The following is a 14,329-nucleotide window of genomic DNA, read 5'->3' on the forward strand; positions in this document are numbered from 1 at the left end:
GAAAGTATTTTCCCCAGCACTTTCAAGGTATCATTTCACTGTATTTTGGTTTCCATTGTTGGAAGTGAGTTGAACCTCTGCTAATTCTTTGAACTTAATTTTTTAAAATTTATTTTATTGATTTGAGAGAGAAACATTGATATGTCATTTCACTTATTTATGCATTGGTTGATTTCTGTATGTGCCCTGACTGGGGGTGAATCCCACAATCTTGGCATATCAAGATGACACTCAAGGCCCTGGCCACTTGGCTCAATGGTAGAACGTTGGCTCAGTGTATGAACATCCTGGGTTTCACTCCCGATCAGGGCACACAAGAGAAGAGACCATCTGCTTCTCCATCCTTCTCCCTCTCACTTCTAACTCTCTCTCTCTCTCTCTCTTCCTCTCCTGTAGCTATGGCTCGGTTGGAGCAAGTTGGGCCCAGGCACTGAGGATGGCTTCATGGCCTTTCCATGGAGGAAAGACTCTCAAATAGTTTGGTTGCCGAGCAATGGAGCAAAGGCCCTAGATGGGCAGAGTGTTAACCCAGTAAGGGGGCTTGCCAGGTGGATCCTAGTAGGGGTGCATGTGGGAGTCTGTCACTCTACCTCCTCGCTTCTCATTTAAGGAAAAAAAAAAAAAAGTTGACGCGAATCAATTAAGCTACCGGCTAGGGCTTGAATTTCATTTTTTTCTCTTTGTCTTTGGTGCTCAGCAGTTTCCCTGATGTGTTTAAATGTGGATGTTTATTTATTTATTTATTTTGCTTGGATTGAGTTTCTTTAAAATATGACAGTGATCTAACATGTATTAGTCTTATGTTAAAGTCACATTTTTACCCTCTCCTTTGTATTTTCTGCCTTTTAGTCTTTGTGCTGCATAAGGGAATTTCTATAGATCTGTCCTTCTAGTTCACTGCTTCTGTGCCCAATCTGCCATCACAATGATCCATTTAACTTTAGTTTCTGTACTTTTATTTCTGAAAGCTCTATTGTTTTATAGTTTTCTGTGATAGTCTCGGACTTATCTTTTATTTCTTTGAAAACAGTAAGTATATTTGTTTTACAAGGTCAACATCTGAAACTGGTGTAGGACTTTGTCTGCTTTTTTACTGGTGGTGTCTTATTTCTCTATATGCTTGGTTATCTTTGTCTGTATTTGGTCAGTGCCCTTAAAAAATTGTAGTCTCCTCCAAATCTAGAATGGAGATACCTTCTACTAAAGAAGATATGAGTTTAACTCAGTCACCTAGAAGTAGTCCTATATGGCTTAACATGTGGACCACCTAGGCTGTGCATATCTGGCTCAGTTCTAGACATGTTTCCTATTCCTAGTCCCTATCAAATGTGTTCTATTCAAGTCCTCCTGAATAGAAAACTGTATATACAGTCCTTTCTCTTTTGCCCTCCCAACGCCCACAGTCTTCAAATAACTCAGCAGCCAACTCATATTATCTTTGCAACTATTTGGCAAATCAAAAATTCCAAAATTATTTTTTAATCCCGCAGTTGTCCAATTCAGCCATTACCATTATCAGTCTACTCCCCATCTATCCCATTCCCTAAAGATCAATTCTCTAGACACCTCATATATTTCAAGCACAAAATCAAAAGCCTGTTTGACCTTGAGAACCTCTGCTAGAAACCATACAGTATATGACAAAAAGTTATAAACCTTCCCCATGACCCCTTCATTTTGGCTCAACCTCCATGACAAACACAAAATATAATCCACAACAATTTTTATTTAATCTGCAATCTCTGCATGTTCCATTTAAAATTTCTCCACCTACTTTTATTTTCTACCTACAGCTTTAACTATATTGCTTCTAATGAGGCATCTGTCTCAACGTAGTATTCCCACTTACAGAAACCAAAAATTTCAATCTAATCAATCTTCTCACCCTCCTGTCTTCAAACTTCTTACAGGCTGGCCTCTAAGCTTGAATACCTTTCTATTCCAATTCTTGCTTGCCTCATCTACATTTGTTACACAGTAATAGAGAATAGGATTCCATCCAACTCCAGCCAAAATGCCAAAGAAATAATATGCTTTCTTTGAACATTCTACTGACTAAAGTGGACATTATAATATTAAAGTTAAAATTGGATTTTATATGCTGATTTGATTACTTTAAAATTGTAATAAATAATGAGGTATTTATCTGAGGTGTAATAAATACCATAGAATCATCGGCAATTTAACTAAAAAAGAGAATGAGTAGTGTCTTAGCACTGAGCATTCCTGTTTGCTGAAAACAGCTTCTAGAAATCTGAAAACTTGAGCATAATCAGAGTACTGTTCATGATACAAATCAAAAGGGTCCTGATTCAGTTATGAGAAAAATCCTATCAAAAATTCAGGAAAACATTTCAGATATTGTGGAACAAGGAACCATCCTCACTATCCTGACTCCACGTAGCAGTTAAGTAAGGCTGTTTCCACTGAATAAGCATAAATACACCTAATTTTATTTATAGACAAATATAAGGCATTTGGCACAATTTTTACAACTTTTCTGCTATGCTACAGACAATCTATGGAATCACATAATGGAATTCAAAGTTGTTTTGTTTTTTAGTATTTATGTCTAGGGACTTTTTCTAGATTAAGGTCACCTGTTAAACAGATCCTTTGTTCACATATTTGAAGAAGAACTTTCAAAGGGAGCAGAAAACAGCAAATAATGCTGGTCACCACAGTTACTCAATCATGAGTCAAATCAATGTTGGGCCTTTTGCTAACATTATTTCACTTGTTCCCATTACAATCCTATCAGAAATGACTCCTTAGCTAGTACAGTACAGAGATTGAGACTTGGAGCATGTTAAGAAACTTGTACAAAAACAAAGTCTCGTAGGGAGCAAGTGGCAGAGCCAAGAATCAGTCATAGAAGTCCATGCTCAAATCTCTATGCTATACTTCTAGAGCAGACTTTCTTTTCAGAGGAACCAGTCACTACAGAAATACAGCTATTTCTATTTCTATTTTTCTGGTCTGGAGTTCCTTGTCAGCAGAGCTCATGTTTCTCATTTAACTTTGCTTCCCAATTCTTACTAGAGCAGCAGTATCAACAAAGTATTGTAAAATGAACTCATCTCCACTATGCCAAGAATTGCCAGGATAAATTATTCTGAACTCCTCTGTAAAAAGGACCAAAATTTTAGCAAACAAGTTTAAAATGGGTACTTAAACCTTTCAATGGCCCATTCTATGGTGTTCATTGTAGAGTAATTGGACAGAAATCAATCCAGTCAAGCTACAAACAGAAAGGAGAAATGTGGCTACTATATAATATATTTCTGAAACACATTTTTGTTTTGAGTCAATTTCAGACAGACACCCTATGTAGTTTACACCCTACATTCCTAGTCTTGTCTTATTTTTCTCCTAGTAGGGGTAGAAAAACTAAGCATAAACTTTCAAATTGGAACAATAATTTTTTCTGGTCTATTGCTTTTGAAAAGAGATTATGAGACAAAACACAAAGACAAACATCATAAAATAACTTTTATACAGGATTAGATCTGTTTACATATAAAAAACAGAAAGGACCTCATTACAGTTAGATTTCACATAAATTACACAGATTAACTTTTTAAAACTAGGATTCAACTTAGTTTATAGTCCCTTTTAAAAATTTCATTTTGAAGGCACAGTGCATGAAAGAAACCAAAGACTGAAGCACTTGAGATGAATGAGTGTTAGGCACCTCATATAGATAGATAGCTATAGATTTTTCTGGAGCTGGGGAATGTCACTCTAAGGAAAATGAAGAGGTGAAAAACTGATTTTTAATCTGAGCTTAAAAAAACATCATGTCATACTTCCAAAAAATCTGCAGCATGGCCAGCACAGAATGTAGCTAAAACACTCATGTTACACCATTTATAAAGGTCATCATCATACATATTACATAATTTATGTCCAGTGGCCTCAAAATGGTAGCCTACTTTCAAATTTCATTATATTCTGTCAAATCAAAATCAATGTGGACAATACTCTGAAAATCAAGTGGAGTATTAATTATTACTAAAACATAGAAGAAATGGTTGTTGGGAGACATTTATTCATGAATTATAAATCCAAGTTCAGTTGACACTAGTCAAGGACTCTAATCACCCCCCAAAAATCTGTTTTAATTAAAACAAATCAGAAACTCAAGAAAGTTATCAAAAAGTTGCTAGATAGAAAAATCATTGAACATCAAACAAAGTGGAATTGTTTGGTAGTAACAATAAAGTTGCTTCTGTTAAAAACAATTCCACCAGAGAATCATAACATAGGGCACTAGGTACAGCACTCACACCCAAGAAGCTTTTAATATAGCAGGGACAAAACCTGGCACAAGTGCATTTCTAGCAACAAGAAGATTAAACTATTTACTGCTGAGAATGAAAATGGAGGCACAGGTCACGGTTACTGAGTAGCCTGGTGTTAGCTCAGAAACACAATAAGCTCAGGCATAAGCACTACCTTTTATTTATTTGTCAACTCATAATTAACTTTAAGTTCAATATTCATCAATTCAGCAAATCCCATTCATGTGAGTTACCAAAGGTAAACCAATCAATCACACTGGGCCAACTATACATTGTTTTTTTCTGGAGGCTGACAAAGTCCCAAAGCAAATTCCCTCCATTAAAAATTGCAAGCATTCCTCAACTGGATGGGATCCCAATCACTATCCAAATATTCGGCAAAATTCATCAAAATGAAAGGGATTTTCTTCCTGAAATTAACTTAAGTTCATCTTATTGAACTGCATAATCAGTACATTTACACAGGCAGACACTTTGAACATTACCTACTCAATCACTTTCCTTTTATTAAGGACCTGGGAGGAAAAAAGATTTACAACTGATCACTGGGACAAACAGAACAAAACAAAACAAAACATGCCTTGTGAGTAAAGAAAGGCACAACTCAGATTTGGTCAAATTTCATAATACTGAGATACTTACTTGCCTCCACGACTCCCAAGGAAATGGAAAGTCTCTAGGAGAAACACCAAAAATATGCATACCCCATCCCATATGGCTTCAATGCCTTATGCAGTTAATGTGGTCTAATATTAGATTAGATCCACAAATAAAAGAAAAAGCAGGGCATAGAACAGTCTTAGTAGTCATGATCCTGTACATTCATGTTAATAGGTAACACAGGCTGACAGGCCTTGATTTCCAGAACAATGCATTATTTAGAATTTCATTCGAGATTAAAGATTTAGAGCAGAATTTGGTTTTCTTTCCAGGAAAAATTATGAAAAGAAATACTTGTACATTCATTTCTAAAAAAAAATCTTACACATGCTTAAAGGCATGGATTCCAGCCACTGTGATATACAGTTAAAGACATATTTAATTCAGGAGAGAAATTAATTTAAAAGGCATTCTGTAGCCTGACCAGGTGGTGGTGCAGTGGATAGAGCGTCAGCCTGGGATGTGGAGGACCCAGGTTCAAGACCTCGAGGTCACCAGCTTGAGCGAGGGCTCATCTGGCTTGAGCAAAAAGCTCACCATCTTGGACCCAAGGTCGCTGGCTCGAGCAAGGGGTTACTTGGTCTGCTGAAGGCCCGCGGTCAAGGCACATATGAGAAAGCAATCAATGAACAACTAAGGTGTCGCAATGTGCAACGAAAAACTAATGATTGATGCTTCTCATCTCTCCATTCCTGTCTGTCTGTCCCTGTCTATCCCTCTCTCTGACTCTCTGTCTCTGTAAAAAAAAAAAAAAAAAGGCATCTTGTAGTGAAGACCTAATTAATTAAAGGCTATCACATCGACTTTAATTTCTTCCTGCAATGTCTCAAGCAGAGCTGGCCAGGCCCTTTGTTGGTTTTTTAAGTTTTCAATCTTAAAAATAAAGTTAAAAAGAGCAATACCACCACATCATCTTAAGAAAAATGTAAAATATTATTAGAAATTAAATCATATACATTTCATTAAATATTAGCACCCCACAGACTCTATGTATGTGGTAGGGTAAGAATGGGGTGGGAAGGACTCAAAATTTAGAGTTGTTAATAACAGGATTAATACCAGAATGGCTTAATCTTGAACAACACAAATTTATCAAAGATACTCATTAATAAATGCCATGACTTCATTATTCCTGCTGAACTGAATCTTTTCTAATAAAGCCATTTTGGGTGCATTCCTCACAAAATTTGGTTGAATGACTTACGTGAGTGGTAAACCACTCCCCATGAAAGCTTTGAGATGACTGATACATTAATGGATATAGAATACAATTTGAAAAGATGAGAGCAAGTTTTTTGATCCCCTGATTTGTACAAGTTCAGCAGCAACCTGACCATTAAAACATTCAAAGGTATCGAACCATTAGATCATTGGTAACACTCATTCTTACAAAAAGCATCATTTCTATTGAATAGCATGATATTATCGACACAATAAAATGCAAATCTTTTAGGTCTTTGCAATAACCCAACCTGCAGTGAAGATGATACTTTTCTTACCACAGCGTTACATCACACAGCAGTTCGTAGCTTTTTTTTTTTTTTAAATGGATAAAGCTATATTTAAATGCTTTCAACTGAACTTTTAATAAAATTGGTTGACAAAAAAAAAAAAAGATATACTGTCAAATGAAATATTAGGACAAAGAACCCAACCACTTGCAGAGATCTACATGAATTAGACTGGCCAAGCTATTTCAGTAACAGTATGCTAGAGCATGAAGTGTAGATATTTTACATTCAAATGTAGGTTAAGAATGTGCCAAGTAGGTTTCTTCCACACTCCCAGATATTTTCAGAATTCAGATCTTGTAGATTGCTGGGTAATCTGAAAACCTAAGTGTACAACATAAAAAAAAGATTCAAATTTAGGGAATATTAAAGATCAGGTATTCCTAGAATAACTAGTGTTTCACAGATAAAAGCAGCAGCACCTATGGGTTTTTACCAAGTTAAAAGACAGGCAACATGAGTTATAGCTTTTGCTAGATCTCCCTCTTAGCTCCAAACAGGCATTTAGATCTTTTAGCACAAAGTCAACAAGTTCTTCCTTAAAATGGATCTTTAAAACTTTGCTAAGACTTGCACAGAGGTAGTGAAATCCTGCTGACAGCACAGGCCACCAGTTCTAATCTAGCCTTGGAGCAGGTAGAAAGCAAATGTGGATGCCCATTTATTCATTTCCTAATGTTAAATATTTAAAAATCAACTCAGCCTCCATTAAACCTGAATAATAAGAGAAACTCCAACTATTTAATAACTAGAGAAAAGAACTCCTCAGTAGGTTAAAAAAAACCTTGAGTTTTAAAGCTTTATGTCAGATTCTGACTGCTGTCCCTGCCTTAATGTTCCTGGATTCTTTTGGCCATTTAAAATAAAGAAAAAAGGCTAAAGCCACTAGGAAACACTTGATGTGCAAAATACACCATCCACTAGTTGACTTTATGCAGTTATATAACATAAGCTCCAAACAGCTCATCTTAAATTAAAAGGAGAAACAAAGTGGCTGTCCCATCTCTGCTGCATAAATAGAAAGCAGATTAAACAAACAAACAAACAAAAAAAGGTCAGAGTACTTCAAGGAGGGGAAGTTCAGAAATGCCAACCAAATCCACAGAGAATACAAATTTATCAAGTTAATTTCCCAAAACTCTTTGAAGAAGCAAAATAGTCTCTATCTTTAATGTAGTGTCTCCCAAAAGGAACTGTAATTTTTCTTGGGTCTTATGCTGGGAGATATGCATAGTGTGTGTTTCAATGCTTGCTAGAATATAATGTTTCCTCTTCAGTGTCTGTTTCATCCTGGAATTCATGGCTTAAAAGGGACTTTTTGGAACCAGTTGACATCATCCGAATTTCATCTTCATACTCATCGTGATGCTGCCTGAGCCGATGAAAGCCATCCTTGTGTCTGTTAGACTTGATTGAGCAGATACACCAAATAATGCAAGCTGTGAGGATCAGTGCCGACATGGTTGCACCTGCCAAACACAACCACCACATGAATGCTGTTTGACTTTAAGGACATAAATAAACAGCTACTTACAACGGCACTTTTAATAATATACGATTCATTTATTTTATTTTTATTTCATGTATTTAAAAACAACTAGTACATAGCATGCAAAATTAGAAAAACACAGATAGCAAAAATACTAAAAACCCAAACCAAGAACTTCACATTTTCACATTCCCGTTATCTCAAGATCATTTTTAACAACGCTAATGCATATTTTCCAGATTTTTCCTCATGCATGTGTATGTATATACATTTTTATTTTACTACAATGAAATCAAACTGTGTCCACTGTTCTGCAACTTATTAAAGGCTTCTTACCAGTAAATCTTCATCTCACCTAGAAATCCTCATTAATTTAAGATTTGTACATAAAATTATCAACATAAGAGACTTAATAACAGGAAATAATAAGATAATAATTTAAATTAAATTCATGACAGCGAATGGGTGGCAGAGCCAGATTTAAACCGTGGCTGAATCCTAGCTCTTGTGTTTCTAACCACTAAGTGATTCACTTAGTCAAGCTAAGAACTCTTTATTTTAAACAGTCTATGACAGGTGCTGTGATCTGAGCATGTTTCCAGTATACTACTCTCCTTCAACTGGGGATCTTTCTCCCACACACCCGTAATAAAACTTGGTTATACTGCATCAAATCCAAGTGCACTTAGAAATGAACCAAGGTTCTTTAAAAAAAATTATTGAATTTATGGGGGTGATAGTGGTTAATAAAATTATAGATTTCAGGTGCACAGAATGAAGGCTCTTTATGTCCAAAAGATACAACATAGTATTTGTTTTACCACATTTTTTTCTAACCTTTTAGTAATTCAAATAATGGCATATATTAATCCTAGAGAAAATAAAAATTTCCTCCTTCCAGAATCAGAGTAAAACAGAACTAATATAAGTCATAGTCCAAGGGACTTATGATCTTAGAAATGAATAATAAAGCAAATCATTCATTGAGTCAACAACTTTTCATTCAGACCCATTACACGTGAATCATGTTCTAGGCACTGGCGATGCAGGTAAACTCTGTTTTCTCAGAACTTACATTTTAGTGGGAAAAACTGAATATAGACAAATAGATGATAAATATAAAATCTAATGTCAGATAGTGATAAGTGGTATAACAGAAGCAAGTGAGTTAGAGATAGTGGCAGGGTACTATTTTAGTTCGCGTGATCAGGAAAGCCTTTCATGGCTTGAGGGGGCAAGCCATGCAAACATGGGAGAACAGTATTCAGAAAAATCATGTTTAGATAAGGAGACATTAAAAGAAAAATGCCTAACTTCAGGTGATTATAGAAGTGATCTACTCTCAAATTAAAATGTCAGAACTGGTTAGTTAACATCAACTACTAAAAATTTAAATTTTTTTACCTGATATAGTTACCACAAGCTCCCTTGGCAAACCAAATATCCGATTGTCTGTGTCAAACACTATCACCACAGAACTAGCTGCATCATGATGCACAAAGACCTAGAAAGATAAAGCACAAGAATTATGAAAAAGTTTACCTAAGGATATTGTGTCCCAGAGCCTTTATAGCAAATCAATAAATGATTCACCGTCATTTAAAGTATACAAAATGGTATAAAAATTTCCCTTTTATTGCTAAAAGATAGAAAGACAAAATATCATAATCAAGAGTTGATCATACTTTTTATTTCTTTATTTCTCACAAGCTTTCTAACAAGGGTTTCAAAATAAATAGAAGTACTGTTAAGGAGAAGAATTGACATGATGCTACTCAATTTGACTCTCTTACCTGTGAGTGTTGTTGCTGATACCCATCCGCAATGGCGTTGATGTTATGGACACCTGGGGCTAATAGGACATGGAAGTAGCCTCCCTCTTTTGTGTGTACCTTTATTCCTTCATTGAGAACAATGACTGCATTAGAGATTGGTTTTCCAGTCTTATCTTTAACAAACCCATGGACTCCCTTGTGAACCTGAAAAATATTTAAAATCCAAATTTATGTTTTCATAATGCCAGATGGTCTACAGGCAATAGTATAAGGCATTACGAAAACAAGAGACACAAAAACAAGACAACAGGCCCTGGCCGGTTGGCTCAGCGGTAGAGCGTCGGCCTGGCATGCAGGGGACCCGGGTTCGATTCCCGGCCAGGGCACATAGGAGAGGTGCCCATTTGCTTCTCCACCACCCCCCCTTCCTCTTTGTCTCTCTCTTCCCCTCCCGCAGCTGAGGCTCCATTGGAGCCGGGATGGCCCGGGCGCTGGGGATGGCTCCTTGGCCTCTGCCCCAGGCATTAGAGTGGCTCTGGTCGCGGCAGAGCGACACCCCGGAGGGGCAGAGCATCGCCCCCTGGTGGGCAGAGCGTGGCCCCTGGTGGGTGTGCCGGGTGGATCCCGGTCGGGCGCATGTGGGAGTCTGTCTGACTGTCTCTCCCCGTTTCCAGCTTCAGAAAAATACAAAAAAAAACCAAAAAACAAGACAACAAAAATCCCCATAAAACTGGTTCATTTGTTCTTCTCCATTAACTTGGACCTTGTTTGCTACTCAGGCACTGTTTCAGAGACATAGAGATAGCAGTAAGGGAAAAGAGAACTTTAATAGAGTCAAAGCCACAAGTATTATAACCAAACCTTCTGATGACATTAATGATTTGCCACCATAGTACACTGTCTCGATTAACTCTATGTGATATTCAAATGAAAGAACATGCAAATTTTCACAGGGTTAAATTACAGCAGATTCCAGATATGTGAAGTCATGGTACCTAGTTAGGCAATATAAATTGAACAAAATTCTTCCTTCTATATACATTTAAAATAAATAATATGGCCCTGGCCGGTTGGCTCAGCGGTAGAGCGTCGGCCTAGTGTGCGGAGGAGCCGGGTTCGATTCCCGGCCAGGGCACACAGGAGAAGCGCCCATTTGCTTCTCCACCCCTCCGCCGTGCTTTCCTCTCTGTCTCTCTCTTCCCCTCCCGCAGCCGAGGCTCCATTGGAGCAAAAATGGCCCGGGCGCTGGGCATGGCTCTGTGGCCTCTGCCTCAGGCGCTAGAGTGGCTCTGGTCGCAACATGGCGACGCCCAGGATGGGCAGAGCATCGCCCCCTGGTGGGCGTGCCGGGTGGATCCCGGTTGGGCGCATGCGGGAGTCTGTCTGACTGTCTCTCCCTGTTTCCAGCTTCAGAAAAATGAAAAGAAAGAAAATAAATAAATAAATAAAATAAAATAATATTTTAGTAAAAGATTAAGAAAAAATTTTTTTTTTAAGAAAATGTTTTGATAAAGGTTTTCATTGAACATATTCCTGGGAGTTTTCTTCTTTTAAAAGGGAAAGACTCACCTCCACCAACATGCTAAGAAGAGATTTTTTATTTTCTGCCCACAAGGAAGGGAGTTGTGCTGCACTGGGGAAGTAGCAGCAGCTTGTATAAACTGTGATTTCTGGACAGTGGCCATAGGTGACACTATAATCCTGGAATATAAAATTCAAAAGCAAATGTAGGACAATTAATAAATAAAAGAGTGAGGCTTTGTAATACAACAAAGAGAATAATGGAATAAAAAGAAAACCTAGGTAATGTAAACAAAGAATCTGTAAAGCATTTTATGGCGAATATAAGTAAATCATTTGGTATTATAATCAGTCACAAACACGGCTGCTCCTATGAGGGTCCTTGAGACCAGGGACAACGTCTAATTCATTTTTTATCTCCCGTGCTTCCCATAAATGTCTGACAGGTAGAGGAGGTTTATTAGGATTTGCTGAATAAATGAATGAATAAGTACGTGCAATAAGCCAGCTTCCCCCTAAACCCTGGAACTTTACTTTTCTTGGAGCTCTGGAGGTAGAAACACAAACACTTGTCCTCTGAGACCCTCAATCTGCAACCTCAAGCCTGGAATATAAAATTCAGCCACTGTTTGCAATAAAGCAATTGTCCGGGCACAGGAACTGCTTTGTGGACAGGTTCCAAACCTAAATTACCACCTTTCCCAAAAAACCTGTGCTTTTTCCTAATTCAGTTAATGGTATTAATTCATTTTATCACAGAGACATTAAATCTCTTGTCTTTGACTTCAATGTCTTCCTATAACCCATTATTTGCCAAATTCTATCAATTCTACCTCTATAATATCTCTGAAACTTAATCCCTTGACTCTACCCCCACTGCCACTACCCCAATCTAGGCCTTCATTATTACTCATCTAGGCTATTCTATGTCAGTCTCCCTGTACCAAAATCTCTCCTTCCTCCAAATTATCTTAACTCACTGCTAAGAGATTTTCCCATAGAACAGTTCAGATCATGTCACTATATACCTGTTCAAGACCTTCAGTGGCTCCCCATTCCTTACTAAAACAAGACATCCAAAGCCCCAAACTCTCCATTCTCGTCTTCCACTGCTTTCCATTATATCTCATATTCTAACTAAACTAGACTGCTTATTGACTTCTGCCCATATGGTTTCCTTTTTCTGAAATGTCCTGCTGATTCACCATCTCTGCACCCAAATGCCATGTTCTTTATGAAGAGAAGGCTATATCTCTAACTAGGTATAAACTTTTCTGTCTTTAATTTCTTATGGCATCCTTGAGAGTTGCTCTCTTTTATATCAAATTGATTAATTCTGCAACATAATTATTTGTAACATAGTTGTAAATTCTGTAACATAGTTATGAAGTCAATTTTCTGGTTGCACAGTGAATGGAATGACAAGCTAACCTCCCACCTGCTAAGAACTCCTAACTAATTTTAAGTAGATGGACAACCAATTCAAATGCTGTCAGAAAGAAATTAAAGACCTAAGTAAATGGAAAGACATACTGTGTTCATAGATAAGACGATGATACTGTTGAGATGTCACCCAAAGTAGTCTACAAATTTAACACAACCTCTACCAAAATTCCAACAGCGTTTTTGTGCATAAAAAGACTATCTTAAAATTAAAATAAAATTGCAGCCTGACCAGGCAGTGGTTCAGTGGGTAGAGCATCAGACTGGGATGCAGAGGACCCAGGTTCGAAATCCGAGGTCACCAGCTTGAGCACAGGTTCATCTGGCTCAAGTGCGGGGTCACTGTCTTGAACGTGGGATCATAGACATGACCCCACGGTTGCTGGCTTGAGTCCAAAGGTCACTGGCTTGAAGCCCAAGGTCACTGGCGTGAGCCCAAGGTTGCTGGCTTGAGCAAGTGGTCACTCACTCTGCTGTAGCCCCTACCCCCACCCCAGTTAAGGCACATATGAGAAAGCAATCAATAAACAACTAAGGTGAGGCAATGAGGAATTGATACTTCTCATCTCTCTCTCCCTTTCTGTCTGTCTGTCCCTATCTGTACCTCTCTTGGTCTCTCTCTCTGTCTTTGTCAACAAACAAAAAACAAATAAAATTGCAAAGAGCCGTGAATAGCCAAAACAATCTTGGGAAATAATAAAGTTGTAGTACTTACATTTCCCAATTTCAAAACTTACTACAAAGCTATAGTAATCAAAATAATAGTACTGGGGCCCTGGCTGATGGCTCGATGGATAGACCATCGGCTAACATATGGACATCCCAGGTATGATTCCAGGAAGTAACCATCTTCTCCCTCCCCTCCTTTTTTCCCTCTCTTCCCCTCCTGCAGCCAGTGGCTCGACTGGTTTGAGTGTGGCCCTGAGTGCGGAGGATAGCTTCGCTGGAGTACATCAACCTCAGGTGCTAAAAATAGCTCTGTACTCGAGCATTGGCTCGAGTTGGGTTGCTAGGTGGATCCCCATCAGGGCACATGCAGGAGTCTGCCTATCTTCCCTCCTCTCACCTAAAAAAAAAATAAATAAATAAAAATAATAATACTGAAACAAGAATAGATACATAGACCAATAGAATAGGATTGAGAGTCCAGATATAAACCCATACATCTATGGTCAATTGATTTTTGACAAGGGTGCCAAGACCATTCAATGGGGAAAGAACAGTCTTTTCAACAAATGGTGCTCAAAAACAAGATTTTTCACACATAAATAAGTGAAGTTGAACTCTACTTCATATCATACACAAAAAAATCAGCTCAACTCAAATATAAGAGTTAAATCTATAAAACTAATTAGAAGGAAACATAGGGGTAAATTTTCATGACCTTAGATTTGGTAATAAGGTTTTGTTTTTTTGGGGTTTTTTTTTACAGAAACAGAGAGTCAGAAAGAGGGACAGACAGACAGGAGGAAGAGAGATGAGAAGCATCAATTCTTTGTTGCAGCTCCTTAGTTGTTCAGTGATTGCTTTCTCATATGTGCCTTGCCCAGAGGGCTACAGCAGAGTGAGTGACCCCTTGCTCAAGTCAGCGACCTTGGGCTCAAGCCAGTGATCTTAGGCTTCAAG

The 14,329-nt window shown here is 37.8% G+C and overlaps 1 protein-coding gene across 1 annotated transcript in view; it reads right to left on the bottom strand.

The window, feature by feature from the left end:
* Positions 1-3,475: 3,475 nt before the first annotated feature.
* The window catches only part of CPD (carboxypeptidase D), an 84,363-nt gene continuing 73,509 nt past the window's right edge, over positions 3,476-14,329 (bottom strand). The window contains exons 18-21 of the mRNA XM_066263126.1: positions 11,309-11,440; positions 9,758-9,943; positions 9,369-9,468; positions 3,476-7,944 (exon numbers count right to left, since the gene is read on the bottom strand). Coding sequence (XP_066119223.1) covers positions 7,718-7,944; positions 9,369-9,468; positions 9,758-9,943; positions 11,309-11,440 — 645 coding nt within the window. The 3' untranslated portion in view covers positions 3,476-7,717. The remainder of the gene's footprint in view (positions 7,945-9,368; positions 9,469-9,757; positions 9,944-11,308; positions 11,441-14,329) is intronic.

The sequence above is a fragment of the Saccopteryx bilineata genome, chromosome 2 (genome assembly GCF_036850765.1).
Source record: "Saccopteryx bilineata isolate mSacBil1 chromosome 2, mSacBil1_pri_phased_curated, whole genome shotgun sequence".
Taxonomy (NCBI): domain Eukaryota; kingdom Metazoa; phylum Chordata; class Mammalia; order Chiroptera; family Emballonuridae; genus Saccopteryx; species Saccopteryx bilineata.